Below are 18,309 nucleotides of genomic sequence, written 5' to 3'. Positions count from 1 at the left end.
AACGGAAGAAATCTTGATGACGTTCTATGCCAACAGATCTATTCAAGAGTTCTCCTACAAATAGCGCTCGAGGATCACTTCAACCTTCACCGATTCAACGACATAAGCTGAAGCTCTGCCAAAATTGCTACTCAGCCTAAAGCTTAACCTCCCCAAAGCTTGAATCGAAGAAGAGAATTCCAAAGCCAAAATCAGTCACTGCTGATTACACACATTCTCTTAGACCTTAGGCAAACCTCTGTTTACCCAGAAGCCAAAGGTCAAATTTGCTTCAAAGAACTTGTTCTTTGTAGTATAGTTGGCACTCGTTCAAACCTCCCCCCAAAAGAGTGTTTGAGTGATTCGGAGTTCAGGAAGGTACTCTGACTCTGAGTGAGAATTCTTAGCACGGGTTGTGCTGAGCAAGAGAAATCCGACACGAGTGAAGCGTGGGTACTGAAGAAGGGTTTTCTTCAGTGGTACGGTTGTGTGCACCCGGCAAGCACACGGTTTGGTTTGCAGTGCACCTGTTAAGCACTTGCGGAGTGGATTGTTGGTCTGATCAACCAACCGTAGATGTAGGAAAGGGTTTTTCCGAACCACGTAAAAGTCTCTGTGTTGTTTACAGCTTTCAGTTTTACATTCTTACTTGTTTTATTTCAATTGATAAACTGAACACTGATTAACTGCAAAGAGAAACCTAAAGACCAACAACGTGCTCCACTGAGGCTATTGCGAAACTAAGTTTAATTTCCGCTGCGTATGATATCAGTCTGACTGATCTATCTTTTGATAGTCAGGAAGAGTGTTATCATCTCTGTCTTAGCAAACACGACTGAAGCCCTTACGTGCATCAGTTAAGTTCCAGCAACTTAACTGATAACTCTTTACTGAAGAGCTTTCAGTATCAGTCGTCAACCCTGTTTGGTCAAAACTGATTTCTGTAAAACAGGCGTCTTTGTTTGCATGTAAAGTTTCATTTTGATCTCTGACTGAGATCCCTCTGATTGAGGAGTTTGTAAAAATAGCCCATAGGTGTATTCCTCCCCCCCAATACACCTATTCGAGACCCTCTGGACCTAACAGTTGGCTTTAAACCAAGAATAAGCAGGAGGGGCCCAATGGATAGAATCAAACCTAGGAGGCGGCCTCTCTCTCGCTCTAATACCCAGCTGTCGAACCACTAAATAATCATCCCATTGATTATTCATATGACCCATCTTCTGAAAAGAGTTATCAACCTCCAAGAACGTCGCTTTGATGAAAGCAAGAATAGCCCGAGAACTGAAGTTAACTCCCTCAAAATGGCTTTTATTACGGGCCGACCAAATATACGGGCCGACCAAATATCCTAAACAAGAGTGATGACACCAAGTTTCCAGAAGTTCTGAAGTTGAGAACTTAGCTTCGTTGGCCAATAGAAAACCAGAAAACTGTGAATATCACTACAATGACTACCCTCCAAATGACCAAACAAGCTCAAAAAAGAAATCCAAACCGGTCGAACTCTCTCGCAAAACCAAAGGACGTGATCCATATCTTCAGCAGGGCTAAAGCAAAAAGAACAATAATTTGGAATAATCAAACCCCTCTTGATCATCTCATTCATAGTAGGCAACCGGTGAAGGATAACCCACCAACAAGTAATCGACCGGCGAACCAGGATAAACTTATCCCAAATCCAGAGATCCAAGACACACGGGGGAACCGATGACAACGAGATGCAAAAGCAAGATCGGAAGTGACCTCCCCATGAACAAAAGGTTTCCATAAGCGAATATCATCCTCACTTCCAATAGGCAATAAGAAAATATCACAAAATGCCAAATCCCATTATAAAAGTAATCAACAACCGTTTGAGAGAGCCTTGAACGAATAAAGCATAGGATACTAAGTTTATCCGCAATAGTATACCCGAGCCAGTCATCATTCCAAAAATAAACTGAATCACCCGCTCCCAGCAGACAGTAAGAATCATCAAGCAGTTCCGTGATAAGCGTTTGACATCACCCCAGATCGAAGAAGCCAGCGCGGAAACGCGAGGCCTCCCAAATCTATCCAAATAATGACTTTTCATCAAATCAAACCTAAAATGCATGCCTAAGATAATTTTCCAAGCCAATTTTATCAGAAACGCCTCATTCATCATGGAAAACGATCTAATGCCCTAACTACCGTCCTCCTTTAAATCCCAAACGCGCTCCCACCTGACCGGATGAAAAGGTCTCTTTGTACAATCACATGACCATATAAAATTCCTACAAGCAGTATCCAGCTCCTTAATGAGAGACTTCGGCCACCTACAGATCATCAAAGTATGGATAAGGGAACTCTGAATGACAAACTTCACCAAATAAATCTGACCTGCCATCGAAAGAAGCAGTTCGTTCCAACGTGAGAACTTATTAAGAATGCGGCCCTTCACAGTAGTAAGATAGGCCCCTCTGGGGTTTCCAACAAAGAGGGGGGGAGGGGGGCAACACACCCATCGAGAAGCCAAGTGCATGAGAGATCTGACGCTGATAGCAAGGAGAAACACCCTTAGCAAAGTAAATCTGAGATTTCTCACGGCTACAAATCTGCCCCGGTAGAGACCCGTATAACTGGAAAATATCACGGATAGCACGTGTAGTTTTCATGGAGGCTTTGCAAAAGATGAGAATATCGTCTGCATACAGGAGATGAGTGGGAAACAAATGATGCTGATTCATCTGCATAGGCTCAATCCTGCTCGATTCAACAACCCTCAGAATCAAATGGCTAAGGACATCTTCAACAATGCCAAAAATGATAGGCGAAAGCGGATCCCCTTGTCCCACACCGCGAGAACAAGGAAAATATCCACAAAGTTGCCCATTATAAAGAATCAATAAGCGTGCAGAGGAAAATATGGTCAACCCCCAGCTTAAGAAAATAGGATGAAACTGATGAGGAGTAAATCCCACATCAGCCAATTAGTTTCGCTTCCTAGTAATTACAAGTAATTATGACGAACTCCATGAATGAGTCCGGTGTCCAAGACGAATCCCGCGTCAAAGACGAATCCAGTGTCCAAGATGGAACCCCGCGACCAAGGTGAACTTGACGTCCAAGATGAAGATTCCATGTCCAAGTTGAAGATAGAAGCCTCATGTTTCCATCATGTCCAAGTAGAGATGAAGATTGAGCTTGGCAAATATTTTCCCAAGATGAAGATAGAGCTTGACGAATGTTTTCCCAAGATGAACATGGAGCTTAGCGAATATTTTCCCAAGATGAAGACCCGGAATGGCTTCTTTACCTAGGCAAAGCTACTCAATCAGTTATACGAGATAGAAGGAGCTAGCCACAATAAGGAGACTAAAGTACATGTGGAGTGCGTGAAAGGATAGATTTTACACCTTTACCCCTAGTAATTCTCTCCTATAAATAGACGAATTACCGTCATTTGTGAAGTAAGTTATTCTCATTTAAAATCAATAGAAATGAGCAAATTCTCTCAAATATTATTGGTGTGATTTATACTTAGGTTTCAACTCCAATTCTCTTTCGTTTTTCCGATTAATTTCTGACCATTTTTTATGTGTTGATAATTTACTCATCAGAAACCCCATGGCACACATAGCACACGTAATGAATTTCTAGCTCATGGTGTCAAAAGCTTTCTTAATATCAACTTTGCATGCCATGTTTCGGCCATGACACGAACATTTCATGCAATTTAACTCCTTTCGAGCCCAGCAAGATGCAATCATGAATAAGACGATCACGAATAAACCAAACTGATTCTGTGAAACGCAATCCTCCGCCACCGAAGAAAGTCTAGACGCAAGAATCTTTGACAAGATCTTCAAAAAGAAGTTCAAAAGAATAATCGGCCTCAAATCCGCCACTGTTTCGACCACATCCTTCTTCGGTATAAGAATCAACGTATTCGAGTTCAAAACTTGGGGAAGATAATTTTTGACAAAAAACGCTCGCACCGCCCTGAGAATGTCATGTTGGGTCGTCTCCCAACAATGCTGGAAAAAAAATACAAGAAAAATTGTCCGGCCTCGCAGCACTGTCCCCGGCTAAGTCAAACACTGCCGCTTTCATTTCCTCATCCAAAGGGATACTACTCAAGAGATCATTATGATGCTGGGCAACCTTCTTATCCATAATATTCTGAATATCCTGGACAGAAACAAAAGAATACGCCGTTTCCAAAAAAAGGCTAGAGAAATAACCCACAATGTGATCAGCAATAACGTCTTGATCAAAAACGTCAACCCCATCAATCTTAAGATGAGGCAAAAAAATCTATTTTATCCGTATCTTAAAACGATTATGGAAAAAACTCATATTTCTATCACCATCGTTAAGCCACCGGACGTGAATTTTCTGCTGCATCAAAGAGTTTTCCCAATTCAATAAAGTACCAAGCCTGGCCTGAGCAGCAACTTCCTCGTCAAAAAGAAAGTCATTGTACCCCTCACCTGCAATTCTCAACTGAATACCTTCAAGAGAGGATTGTAACTGCCTAATGCCCTCAACAACGTTGCAAAAAACCTGCTTATTCCAACCTTTATCATAACAGAAAACATCGGACAATCCAGGAATCCTGCATAAATTTCTGAAAATTCGGGTCAAGCAACCACATATCAAAAAACTTGAAAACACGATGGTAGGGTCTAACACCCTCATGACACTGAAAAATGAGAGGAGAAGACGAAACACGAGGGAGAGCATGAGTATTAAGTGATCCCCACAGAGAAGCAAAACCACTCGAGAACAAACATCGGTCTAAAACCGATTCCACGTGAGAAGCCAAATGCCTCCTACCACACCAAGTATAATAGAGGTCAGTAACATCAGACTTAATAAAATCAGTGGCCGCAATGAAATCACAAAAATCTCTACAAGAAGACGAGCTCGGGATATGGCGACTCTTGCGCTCATGCGCACCTTTTAACAACATTAAAATCTCCAATGAAAAAGGTATTCTCGACAATATGCACCAACAAATCAATCCAAAGACGCTGACGTTCACTCAACAAGCCGTCATAATGCACTAAAGCAGCACGAGACTTATGGGAATTCCAAATACATTCAATAATCATCGTTTGGCTAGAAGAAAAAACCAAAGAAGCCGAAACCTGAGGAGCAGCAAAAAAATCCAAATATTAGAACTCATACCAACATGCGAATTCTGATGGACCGAGACAACATTTATAGAACTCCAAAAATTCAACGGAATCCTTGAAAAAGCAGCCTTAGGCTCAATAATCCCCAAAACCATGCGCGAAAATCTAAGACAATGATCCTGGAGGACTTTACGCGAATCATCATTCAGTCCTCTAACATTCCAAGATAAAATATTTATAGAGAATGGTCGACATTCAATGAGGATTTCTCCTCATTCTCAACTTCATCAGCCCAGTTCTTCGTGGCCACATTAGCCATAGTACGCAACTGAAGGCTCGTCTTGTCATCAACCACGAAGTCCCGAGGTTTCCTGCCTGACGCATGAGCAAGAGTCAGCTGCTCTTTAACAATCTCAGTGCCCGGTTTAGAAGTCTGCTTCAACCGCCCTTTCCCCACATTTGTAGTGAAATTTTGCCCCTTAATCTTACTTTAGAGAGGTTTTCCCTGCCAGAATTTCCTATGGACGCCGATTTCGCATTCGATCTCAACACTCTCTTGTCGTGCTGTTGAATAACCGACTCCATTTTTTGTTGAAAGCTCTTAGCTTCAATCTGCTTAGCTGATGAATGGGTCTCCTTTTCGTTAATCCATTGTATCTCTTCCTGAACCAAATTCGAGACCGCAGTAACGAACTGCGTTTCATTCATCGGTTTGCGGGCTATCGCCGCTGGCTGACCATCCTGATTCTCGACCACAATCTCCTCCACCTCCTCCGAGTCGTCTGGATCCGATACCGTAACAAGCTCAGTATCTTATCGTTGTTTGTTACAGTCCTCATAAACTCTGTAGCATGGCTCCCCAAGACAGCCCTATCCACTCCCCTATCCGCTAGAGTCTCCACAGTAGTCTGCCCCGCAGCTCAAGAGAACCACTCCTCTCTTTGCGACATGTTAGGGAAGAAGCCTTCTCCAAAAACAGCCCCATCCTCAAGAATGCCTTCATTGAAATCCTCTCCAAGCGCCTCAAAGGTATTTTTTTGTTTACACCAACGCATGAGAAGAATCATTGGGCAGCACTATCTTCTCGATCGGTCCGCTGCCAGGAAGAAGTTGGCCTAGTAGGCTGCACGACCTTCGCAGCATGATCACCCACCGGTGGAACCTTTGCTCCATTATCATCAAGCCGCGTGGGCGCTTCATTAGCACCCGCTTTAGGGTCATCATTTCCATCATTGTTTTTTCCGGCATTTATCAAACGAGTGACCCACATTCCTGCAAATACCGCAGTAATATGGTAAACGAACTCAATTTCAAAAGATGAGGAGCCTCTATTAACAGTTAAGCTATAGACAATATCTTAAGTTACGTCCATCTCCACAAGGACCCGAGCAAAGTCCAATCTCTAATCTTCAAAACTCCAGACTTCAGTTTCTAGAACGCTTTCGATTTGGCATGAGTCATGTCGCTCTCACCAGAAAAATCGAGGGTATAAAAAAAACCTTTACCGAGGGGAATAACCTGCCAAGGCGCCGATGTCGCCCAAAGCTGCTGCAGTTCACTCTTAATGTCCTCAGCAAACCGAGGGGACTCTCCTTTATGCAAGATGAGTCTAGCATGCAACGCAAATTAAAGCGTTTCAATTGCTGATTGTAGAGTTCGTCCGGGATATCAAAATTGATGTGACCATTCTTCATGAAAGGGTGAAGAGAGCAGTAATCCTGCGCGAGAACGTCTGCAGGTTTTGCCGTGGTTCTCTGGACTTTAGCAGAATAGGAAACCTAGCATGGCAATTCGTCGAAGTTTTCATCGGCGGATCAACCGAATTATGAGGATCCGACGGGGCCAGATTATGAGGTTGCTTCAATTGGGAGCAATCTTCGGCGAGAAGTTGGTAGCCACGGTGAAAATCAAGGAAGAAGAGACGCCAGGAAGAGAAGAGGATGCCCGGAGCAAACGGCAGCGGCGTAGCGACCCCTAGCCATCTCTTCGAAAAACATAGCGGAGCCCAAAATTTCTCTGAATCAAATTAGAATAGTAATCGTCGCATAATTATTATTTTTCCTATTCTAAGAAAGACATAATTTATGAATTTCTTTAATTTTAATCAGAATTGATAAAATTAGAAATTATACGAAGAGTTGTCGTCGCATATATAAACTGTACACATAAAACTAAAATATGAATTTCAATACCTTAAAATCTAAAAACTAAATCACATAAAAGTTGAATTTCAATATATTAACATCTTTCATATTAAAATATACATTCGAAAACCTTGAAATCTGGGTTTTCGAAGTTTTAAATAAGTTGATATGGTGTTTTTTTTAATATATTTCATGTTAATCTAACACATAAAAGAATAGATGCATAAAAGGTTACAAAAATAAAAAACGAAAACACAGAAGTTTAATTAAAAAAACTATTAACCTTAAACTCTCTCGTCTGTACTTTGATTCGCATGTTGTTTTTGTTTTTGTTTATGTAAAACTAATTGGGTTCCCTTTGAATAAATACCCTGAACGATCTCAACCAATGCCAACATTTATCACTTAAAAACAAATATATTTTCAAGCATACGTAACCAACATCGTTCCAATGTATAATACATATCATGTGGTCAAGAAGCACACTCAAACATTGAGTGCTGTTGACAAAAAAGAAAAAGGGAGATAAATGGATTCTATGACCCAAGCAGGGTAAAAAATGTGTGCTTTAAAAAGGTTGTTGATATATTGCTCCAAACTCGGCTCTCCAAGCCTGATCATCATCTGGCATTGTATCATAACGCGCTGCTACCTCATCAGAATCTTGTCTATATATGGGGCCCCTCAAAGCAGCCTCAGGTAGTCTGCTTTCCGCAAGATATTGTTTCATCGTGATCATCTCCATCTTGTGCTTTCTCTTCACCTTCTCCATCTGTTTCCGCAGCTTCTCATTCTCCTCTTCGATCCTAGAGTTCTTCTCCTGCACACGCGCACATATCCAAAACCCATATCAGATTTTTCATGCAGTTTGTATGTATATTTTTATTTACAAGTTATATGTATATTTTTACCTCAGCTAGAGAAGCTGCTGCTTCTGCTTCTCTCAACCTAACAAGGAGTTCGCCTGCCGCATGCACGGCTTCTGCAGTGTCTTTGAGTTGAATCTTGAGACTTCGGTTCTCCTTCCTCAGCAACTCCCTTTCTCTCTCCCTCTCCACTCTCAGAGCAGAGAGCTCTGCTGATAGTGCCTTTGCGAAACGAGAGCCATGGCGACCCTTGGCGCCTGCTTTGGAGGCAGCCCTTTTCACCTCTGCAATCCCTTCCATGATTGCTCGATGCTTCTCTGCTATGTCGTTGTACTTCTCTTGCAGGTCTGCATAATGCTCGATCATTCTGGCATGGTTGATGACAGATCTTTTGAGGGCGTCGTCCAGCTCTTCTGTGCACTTCTTTTCTGATCGTAGTTCCATCTCCACCTCTTCTGCTCGCTGACGGTTGGACTCAATTTCGATCCTCAGTTCATCTGTTAGTGAAATCCAATCACTTTCCATTTCCATCCACCTTTGTCTTTCCTTCTCGAGCTCCTCTCCGCTATTAGCATACACACAACTTTTTCTTAGCTGGGAGGACTGTGACAGCAACGACGATCTGAGTTTCTCAGATGACCGTCGTGTTGGTGCATCAGAGTAGAGCTGCAGTTTTTTTTTGAGAACTTCGATTTCACTTAGAAGTGCCTCCCTCTCTTCGGAAGTGAATGATTCTTTGTAGTTTTCTTGCAGTTCTTTGATTTCACATTTCTCCTTTATGAATTCTGGTTCTTCATTTTCTTCACTGTTCCATGTAAGGAGCTAGAAAACACAAAAAGCCAAGGATAAGGGCAAAAATCACAGGCACAGAATGCAGAGAGGGAGGGCTTAGCAAGAAAATTCCTTACCTTATTTGCAGGGATTGGATGGTCGAATTTCTCAGGTTCTTCCTCATTGATTGGTTGAAGATGGTTCTTCAAGTTGGTGAAATTAGTTGAGCCACTGCATATGCTGATAGCAGACTGATCACTCATGCACTTGCATTGCTCCAACTGCACCAGTCACACTGGAAAATTAACTAGTATTCATGGCAAAATATGTCCCAAAATTTTGTACCAAATTAGGATCCATACCTTCTTGTTTAGAAGCTCAATCTGAGCTGCTTGGTCCTTACAAATAGCACTCAGATCCTTGTCAGCTAATTCCTTCTCCAGATCCTAACATCAAGATCACAAATGTGTCATACTTAAAATAACTGTTAAAAAAACAGAGAGTTCAGATATAGATTGAGTAAAGCAAAGTTCAAACAAACCTTTGCTAAGTAGGCTGCCAATCCATATGAACTTGCTGATTCATCCACCCTTACCAGGGACTTCTTTAAGCTGTCTCTAGTTTCATTGCATTCACTTCTTCCTTGACATTTAATGCAAACAAAAGTAGCAAATGACTGATCCGTAGGATGTCTTTCGGGTGATGTTTGAACAGCAGAAACGTTAGCCAAATGCTCAAACGAGAATGAGACGGATGATGTTGCAGGAGCAGAGTTCCTCTGATGATAGTCAATGATCTGCAAGCCCCTGTGGAGGCTAGCTGCCAGGGACTCAGTAGGGCCTGCAAATATTCTACTAGATCTTAAGGAGGATCCCATGTTGTCTGGTTGTTGTGACTGCCGCAATACATCCAGATTTTGTTCCACATTTTCAAGATGATTTGATGTGAAAATCAAGCTTTTCCGTTGAGAATTTCTTATCTTAGGTGACTCAGACAAAACAGGATCTTGAAGCAATGTAGACTGATGACTACCACTGATTGACAAGCTATTCATTAGTGGAGGAAGATCAATAGGATCATCCACTAATTCAGAGCTGTTTGGGCATGGCACTTCTGTTTGATTCTCACTTGAGTTAATTTCTTCAGTTTCACTTTCTTCCGAACAGCTTAAATAGTGTTCGCATGTGAGTTCTGTCTCACATCCTTCCGCAGAGTACAGAAGGTCACTCCCACCATTCTCAGAGCTACGCAATTTGTCAATGTGAAGCCTTAATTCTTTCACATCTTCCTCATTGATGCATAAGTTCTCTTCAGAATCTTTCTCTATGCAGGGCAAGATCAGTGAACGGTTGAGGCTTTGTCTCAAAAGATTCAAGCTTTGACGCACATTTCCCCCTCTAAAGTAACCAGAATTGCTCTCAAATGATTCAGATGTACTGGACTTAGCTCTCATAAGCTCTTCCTGCATCCAAGGAATGACATTCAAGATTCACTAAAATAATAAAAAAAAAAGCTTATCTAAGCTCATCTTTAGTATCAACCAACAACAATACCTTTAACTGTCGAATCTGATCACTGAGGTCATTCACATCATCTTCTGTGATTTCATTCACTACAGGTTCATTCTTCATGAGCTTTGCCCGCAGTCCAAATCTAAGAGTGCTTATACTTTCACTACTACTCCTGTTTTGTAGCAAACAACAGTCATAATCATGATACAGTCAAGAGTAAGAATATGAAACAACCTAGTTTTGTACAAAATTCTCTGCTTCAGAACTGAATAATGTTTCCAGTTAGCAAGAAAAGTTAGACTGTAGCACCCCTACTACCAAGAACCTGACTATTATCAACATCAAATTTTGTATCAATTACTCTCATAGATAACAAAGTAGTAACTGAACATAATATATTACTTGTGGTCTGGTCTAATGGTGCATATCACGGAAAGTTTAGCATTGCCACCAAATGATTCTCTCAGAAGATGAGTCAGTCGAGAACTTCTATATGGAACCTCGTCCAATTTATCAGGTTGTCTTTCTCCTGCAATGATGTTAACCAAGCGCCTACACCAATTCACAAGAAATACCGAATCAGATGTTGCATTACACTGAATGTCTGAGACCAAAGTAAAATCAACCATATGTGTATTATATGCAAATAAGATTATGCAATGATGTTAACCAAGCGCCTACACCAATTCACAAGAAATACCGAATCAGATGTTGCATTACACTGAATGTCTGAGACCAAAGTAAACTCAACCATATGTGTATTATATGCAAATAAGATTATGCAACCAAAATAACCAAATTAGAATATATCTCATCTGAATGTCACAGCCGCCAACATTTTGAAAACCAAATTTAAGTACTTTCAGAAGATCTCAGATGAATGAACAATAGGCAGAGAAAGGGCATTAATTTGATATAACAAATAAAACATCTCCAAACTTCTTTATGTATATTTTCACGATACCAAAGGTCTGAACCAAGCTCAAAAGATGACGCATACCCAAGCTGCGACGTAGACTTCTTTATGTATTTTCCTTCTTTAACATGCTGCCTACTAGCGTTATCAGCAACATTTCTTTCAAATCCAGCAAGGTCGACCAGACAGATTCTACTGGTCTTTGAACTACCAAAGCACTTGGATGAGGAATCCTGCATGGTAATTTTTAGGATTACAAGAATGATAAATATACGAAAAGATTCAGAAAACACATATATAAGCTTTCATTTGATTTTCAGCCATCACTAGCAGAAATGACGCTCAATAATATACAAGATCCTAGTGAAACAGCTATCATAATGTAAACATCCATAACAACCAAGTTTCGGCAGCTATTTTGGATTTGGCTACAACATTGTGAAATCGAATATATTGCACAATGTGACCATTACTGATTATACCTTGCACCATGATTCAATTATGCATGTGAACATAATATGGGATCTTGAGCTCTTGGAATTGAGATTTGTTGCTCCTATCTTTCTATTTGATAGGCCCTGCAAGAAAAAGTTTAATTAGAGTAAAACCAGCAATAAGAAAGAAAAACACGCAAGATCAGCCCCCCTCTTACCTTAATCAGAATGTGAGTGATATCCTCATAGCAGGTAACATACTCCTCGGTCAAATTCTCTACATAAAATCCATTTTTTACATCATCCTTTATCTGCAGAGAAGAAAATAAAAAAATCAGCTTGATGTAAATTGCAAGCGAAAAAGGACATTGATACAGTAGAACTAATAAATTCATGCTACTGATCCGATAGAAAGATAATACTAACCTCCAAGTCCCGCTGTGTTGGATCAAGTAGATCACCAATCTTGTCATCATACACCTACAGAAACAAATCATCTCTAACTAAGCCATGTAATGAAATCAAACGAAGTGCTTTTTTATGCTCTGTGACGGAGAAACACCTCAAGAAATGAGCACCGGCACTGATAATTTATCTGTTTGCCATCAAGATTCCCTTGTTCCTGAGAAGCAATGAATGATACACATACCACATCAAAGTGTGAGTTAAAAAAATCTCATAATTTACATTGACTATGCTGAGTGATCTACCTTTTGAATCTTAGAGAAAAGATCCTGGAAAATACGAGGGACGATACCCTGAAGCCCACCAACGGATGGATCCTCTACCATCGCACTTTGAGGTCCCCACATTGTGTAGGTCTTCCCACTCCCAGTCTAGCATTCAAAAACCAAAGGATATCTTAAAAGTTCAATATTAAAATTTTGATTAACATTAGCCCAAAAACTTACCTGTCCATAAGCGATTATTGATGTATTATAACCGCATAATGCATCCATAACCGAAGGAGCTCCTACTGATTGGTATACGTCCTCCTATAATCACAGAGCCACAACTTTATTATAGTCTAAACTTTTAGAAATCAACTGAGCAAGATGTGTTATTGAAATCTCAGTCCGTGTAATCAGAGGGTTGTAATGAAATGTATGGCATTCTACAAAAATGAAGAAATGCTGTATAAATGCCAAACCTGAGTCGAATCTGACTCAAACACTGCATCAAATTTAAATTTCCTTTCATCAACATATAATGAATCCTTCGAAACTTTTCTCAACACTGCATCTTCAACAGCAGGCCTAATTCTCACCGCAACCTATCAAAATACCAAAAGAACAACAAACTTTAATTTACTAAACAATTTTTATCTGAAGCAACTAGATCGCGATTCCCTCTCTCTAGCAAAAAGAAAAACTTTTGCATCGTATTAGTAAGAAATCTCAAATTCAATCCCGAAACCGAAATAATGATAGCCGGATCCAAATACCTTCACTGATGGATCTGAAGCTTCGGGTACTGTTTGCTCGACTGCGGATGCGGTGAGTTCTTCCTTTCGAGGACTGATTTTGACTTTTGAAGGCGATTTTTTGGGGAACGAAACAGAGGCGGAAAGTGGAGGATCGCGGATTTGAATGTTGGGGTCTATCGGAGATATGTTTTCGGAGTTGGACCGGAATTTCGAGCGTCGATTTAAAGACGGCTTCTGTTTTGATTTTGGGAGTAAGCTCTTGAACGGCACTGAAGCCGTGATGCTCCCGAAGAATCTGCTGTTCTCGAAGATTTCTGAACTGGGCTTCGCCATGATTGGAATCAGTTAATTACTTTGAAGAAACCTATAAATTTTGAGAAAGACGCGATAAAATTGAAGAAATAAGGTTTGTATATCAGTGGCAGTTTGTGGGCAGAGAGTGAGAGGAGATAGAGAGAAACGGAGAGAGTGAGAAGGGGGGTTTTGATTTGAAATTTAAAATGTTGTTTGTTTGAGAGAGAGAGAGACGTTGCAGCATATGACCGTTAGACAATGCCACACGCCATGGAGCGTTTAAAAATTTAAACGAGGTTGTAAAATGACCAATACAGGCCCCGGATCTATACACAAGTTGAGTGTCATTTGGTAACACAGATACTAGTCGTGTGAATTTAATTATAGACTTATCACGTTTTCTATCTTTCATTAATTTTCATTGATATTCATTCTCTCAAAAAAAAAAAAAAAAAAAATCATTGATATTCAGAGATCTTCAATTGTTTACTTTTTTCATCGTTTTTTCAGAAAATATCTCTAACTTTCCTTTTCTAAATAACTTCAACTTTCAGTATTTTAAAGAAAATCAGGATCCAAAATTTTGAATTTAAGGGTGCAACAAATAATTACATAATCATAAACATAAGAAATATTTAATGTTGAAAGTAATACATTTCGAAACATTGTTAAATTTCAAAGTTATATATTTCAAAGTACAAAAGAGAAATATATAAATATCTAATTTATTTTTTAACGAGTCTTCGTTATTTAAAAGCAATTGACAACCTCATCGTTAAAAACTTGTAGAATTATATATTTTTCAATAAAAGTGACCAAACAACCATTTAAAACTAACTCTATCATGCTTTTTCGCAACTTATTTTTTACATACTCTATTTTTTTTTTCCATTGAAGGTTGAAGATTGGAAGTTGTTGTCTATTTTGTTTATTTTCTTATTCATTTTGGTGATAGGTTTTTTCTTTGGATTGGGATTTAGGGCTTTTTTCTAAGTTAAACTTATGTTTTGCATTGGATGTATAATTGGGGGTACAAATACTGAATATAAAATAATTTATATATAATTATTAATACTCCCTCCGTCCACAATTTAAAGCCCTACTTGCTCTTAAATTTTTGTCCACAAATTAAAGCCCTATTCTGCTTTTTGTACTTTTTTACTCTTATTCTTTTCCTATATTTACTATCATTTGCCACTAGTGGACCCACTCACAATACCTTTATCACTTTAGTCAACTATCTTTATCACTTTAGTCAACTACCATTATATTTAATCCACAACATCTTTTCCAGCACTCTTAGTCTCCGTGCTCACACCAAAGTGGGGCATTAAATCGTGGATGCAGGGAGTACTATTTTTTTAAATTTTTCTTTGGGGGTGCAGCTGCACCCCCTTGCACTTAGTTGGATCCGCCAGTGAGAAAATATCCTGCTATATAAAATTTGACTGATGAGTTACTTCATTGAATGCTTTGGTGAATATTTTTTTCACCTCATCCAATAAAATAATGGTGTTCCACCTAATAATTTCGTAAGGTGATTTATCTGTAATACCCCGTTTACTCGAGCTAAGTTTAGAAAATTTTCGAACTTAGATTTAAGATGATTCACGCCAGATTGAGAAAAAGAATTTATTTTAATTCCAACAAAAAATGATTTACAAAAGCATTTGTAAATTTAGTAATTAAATTATATGCATTTCATATTTATTTAATTTAGCATTCAAGTATTTTCACGAGCTATTTATTTAGCGAACCATGAAGTATTATTACAGTTTTCATAGTACAACTTGGAAGACTTTTTATTTTATTTTATCTTATTTTATTTTATTTTTTTATTCCTACTCCCACCACTAACTCCTCCACCTTTCTTCCCACTTTCCCTCCCACCACTCCCACTTACCCCCACTTATTTCCATCACCCACGTTCACAATTCATTTACCAAACTTCTGCAATAATTAACTGAATTCCTGTATTCTCCATTCATAATTCCCACAGCTCATTCTGCCGAGGAGGAGCTCATGTTTTTAAAAACAGTCGAGCAGTTTCATAGCTTCAACATCAAAGCAATTTCATATCTTTGAACAGAACATCCCCAAGGTTTCATCTTCTTCTTTAAATTACATGACTTGTTTTTACAATATTGAATCACACACTACGCATTTCCAGCAACTAATTTTCCCATATAGCAAATTCAGATTTCGTGTATCAAGATTTTGAAACAAAATGGCATTCCCGTATACATGAGCATACAATCTGTGTTTCTACATATATGAAGCATACTTATTAAAAAGAATAAAGAAAAAGTCTTGAGCTTGTTTTTGATTGCCGAGTCCAAATGTTGGAGTGTCTGGTTGGGTCTGTTGAGTCGAGGAGGATGAGCGTTGTGTTTGTGTGAACTGAGTCGAGAGGTCGAGGGAGGCAGGGCACGGCGGCTGTGCCGCTGCTGCCCGGCCACGGCTGGAAAAAGAGAAAGGTCGGAGATCTGTGGGAGAGACGGCGGTGGCTGTCGTTTCAGTCGCCGAAAAAGAGAGAGGGGAGCTGGAGCCTGTCGCCGCTTGCTCCGGCGAGCTCCGACGGCGATGGGTTTCCGATCTACTGAGAGAGAGGGAGCTAGGGCTCGGGCGCCGCTCATTGCTGTGGGATGACGGGTCCGTTTCAGCGCGAGAGAAGTGGAGGCGGCCGATTTGGGTTCTCGGTCAGTCGAGGGAGATGGTGAGGGTGACCGGAGACGGTGCTCTTCGCCGGAGATGGCCGCGACGGCCGGAAGAGAGAAAAGGGAGAGAGGGCTTAGCGGGGCTGCTGGCGACCGCTCGGTGCGTGCGTCTGTGGGTGAGAGACGAGAGACGGGGGAGAGGGGAGTCAGGGGACGATGGCGTGGCCGGCGGCGGCCACCGCCGCCGGAGACGAAGGGGGGGGGAGAGGGTGCCTGCTGCGGAGATGAAGGAGGGGGGAGAGTGGTGCGTGTGTTTGTATATGTGTGTGTTTAATGAGATGAAGAATAGGGCTTGGTTTAAGTTTTGGGCCATTTTTATTTCAGTGGGCTCATTTATTTAAAAGAGCATTTGGGCCTCTTATTTAATCAAGAAAGCTGGGCCGATTATTGGGCTTGAGCATATGGGTCGAAAATATTAAAGGTTGGGCTTTGCTTTTCTTTGGGTTGGGCCGATTTTTGCATTTTTTTTTATTTCAGTTGGGCTCTTTAATTGGGCCGAGTTTTGTTTATATTTCAGTTGGGCCAATGTTTTTATTTAATGCCTTGGGCCTTAATTTATTCATTGGGCTGTGCAGTTTCTCCATTTAATTGGACTGCACTATTTTAATTAATTCGACTTATTAAGTTTGATTAATTATTTTAATTTGCATAATAATATCATATTATTATTATTATATGCATATTTTAAGTTATTACTTACTATATGCTAAGCATGACATGAAATTGCATTATTTTTTTTTTTGCAATAAAAGTATTTATGATTTAATTGGTTTTATTTATAATTCCAATTATTTAAGAAAATCGAGTAAGGATATTGTTGGTGTCCTTAACTCAAGAATTTAGTTTTCAATTATTTATTTATTAAATTTTGAAAACCCGGCTAAGTGAATCATAGAATATTAAGCACTACACCATGACTTAAGATTAGAATTCAAGGAGACCTATTGAGAATAGAATTCTTGTAGGCTTTGAGCATCAAGAGGATTAGCACTGCTATTCCGATTCAGAGATAAGGTTAAACGACAGGCTTTGCCTAGACAGGTGGGCTTACTTTCCAAATGCACAAAGTATGATTGAGTTATTAAGCTCTAAATGTTTCAATGAAATGCAAATTGTTTATTTAATGTAATGAAAACTGTTTATCCAATAAAATATTTTGTGCACTCTGCTCTGTTTAAGGCTCGCATAAGTTAATCGATCGAGGTTCTCTTATGACCTAACACGTTGTTTGAGAATTGTGTACACCTATTAGCTGACTCGGTGGGTTGATCTCCATTCGGGCACTAATCATGTATGAGGCGTTATAAGGGTGCTCGACGGGATGTGTTCCGGAGCATTGGGTCCCAAATGGGAACTTGACTGGGTTACGCCCTCAGATCAAGTAAAGCGGGAGATATGGATCCGACGGTGGCTAAAAGGTCCGGGATCACAGCGAGTAACAGAAAGGGAGTGTGACATGTGCGCACAAATGAAAGAAAATGTTTTAACATGCTTAGAAGTACTTCTTTCAATTTAAAACCTTCTAAGTCATGTCAAGTATGATTGGATAAACTGTCTTTACGAAAATATAAAATGTTTCAGAAAATGCATGCCCACTAAGTACATTAGTACTTAGCCCAAAAATACTTTCAAATATTTTCAGGTTGGCTGGACGGTGCTGACGGGACGGAGCTGAGGCTAAAGATAAATTCCTATGTTAGACTTCCGCTGTAGCAATTACTCATATCCATCTTTTGTTTTCCCAACTTAAGATCTTCATGTTAAATTTCAAATGATATATTTGACCGAGCTTAGACTCTTCACTACTAAATTTATGCTAATGAATGTTGGTTGTCAGAAGCATGAAACAAAACTTGTGATCCAAATGGGCATAGCCCGACTTTCCATCCTATTTCGGGTTTTAACAAGGTTTTTCCCTTGTTTATTTCTATGAATTATTCACACCTCGATTATATTTATTCATTCAAGAATTGGGGTGTGACAGAATGGTATCAGAGCATGAGTTTTCTTTCATGACTCTGATAACCATAAACTTTTGATGTTGAGTCTAGAATAGTATCTCTAGACTTCTAAGAATGTCAATAGCCCTCAGCTCACCGTCACACTGCCGCAACCGAGGTACGATAATAGTTTAAAAATATACATA

At 39.8% G+C, this 18,309-nt stretch overlaps 1 protein-coding gene and 1 long non-coding RNA gene across 2 annotated transcripts; one reads left to right on the top strand and one right to left on the bottom strand.

Moving 5' to 3' along the window:
* Window positions 1–7,625: 7,625 nt before the first annotated feature.
* LOC131011483 (kinesin-like protein KIN-12F) lies at window positions 7,626–13,638 on the bottom strand. The gene is made up of 16 exons (XM_057939275.1): window positions 13,171–13,638; window positions 12,877–12,999; window positions 12,638–12,721; window positions 12,437–12,562; window positions 12,289–12,348; window positions 12,153–12,206; window positions 11,945–12,037; window positions 11,775–11,870; window positions 11,377–11,525; window positions 10,779–10,928; window positions 10,419–10,548; window positions 9,407–10,327; window positions 9,228–9,311; window positions 9,003–9,146; window positions 8,140–8,916; window positions 7,626–8,048 (listed from the first exon to the last, which is right to left on the bottom strand). The coding sequence occupies exons 1-16, from the start codon at window positions 13,483–13,485 to the stop codon at window positions 7,797–7,799; spliced, it is 3,558 nt and encodes a 1,185-aa protein (XP_057795258.1). The 5' UTR covers window positions 13,486–13,638; the 3' UTR covers window positions 7,626–7,796.
* A 1,712-nt stretch (window positions 13,639–15,350) lies between these two features.
* On the top strand, window positions 15,351–18,015 carry LOC131011482 (uncharacterized). The gene is made up of 3 exons (XR_009096946.1): window positions 15,351–15,547; window positions 17,129–17,204; window positions 17,806–18,015. It is a non-coding gene; the product is annotated as an uncharacterized LOC131011482 (long non-coding RNA).
* The last annotated feature ends 294 nt before the right edge of the window (window positions 18,016–18,309 follow it).

Source organism: Salvia miltiorrhiza, chromosome 2 (assembly GCF_028751815.1).
Source record: "Salvia miltiorrhiza cultivar Shanhuang (shh) chromosome 2, IMPLAD_Smil_shh, whole genome shotgun sequence".
Taxonomy (NCBI): domain Eukaryota; kingdom Viridiplantae; phylum Streptophyta; class Magnoliopsida; order Lamiales; family Lamiaceae; genus Salvia; species Salvia miltiorrhiza.
The sequence above is the reverse complement of the archived record's forward strand: the minus strand, read 5'-3'. Positions and strand labels throughout refer to the sequence as shown.

Bases quoted from the DNA above. Each gene is read 5' to 3' on its own strand.
- LOC131011483 (XM_057939275.1), bottom strand. From the start codon at position 13,485: ATGGCGAAGCCCAGTTCAGAAATCTTCGAGAACAGCAGATTCTTCGGG. The intron at 13,000-13,170 runs GTATTTGGATCC...GTATTTTGATAG, and splicing joins CTTCAGATCCATCAGTGAAG to GTTGCGGTGAGAATTAGGCC. The intron at 8,049-8,139 runs GTAAAAATATAC...GCGCGTGTGCAG, and splicing joins CAGCAGCTTCTCTAGCTGAG to GAGAAGAACTCTAGGATCGA.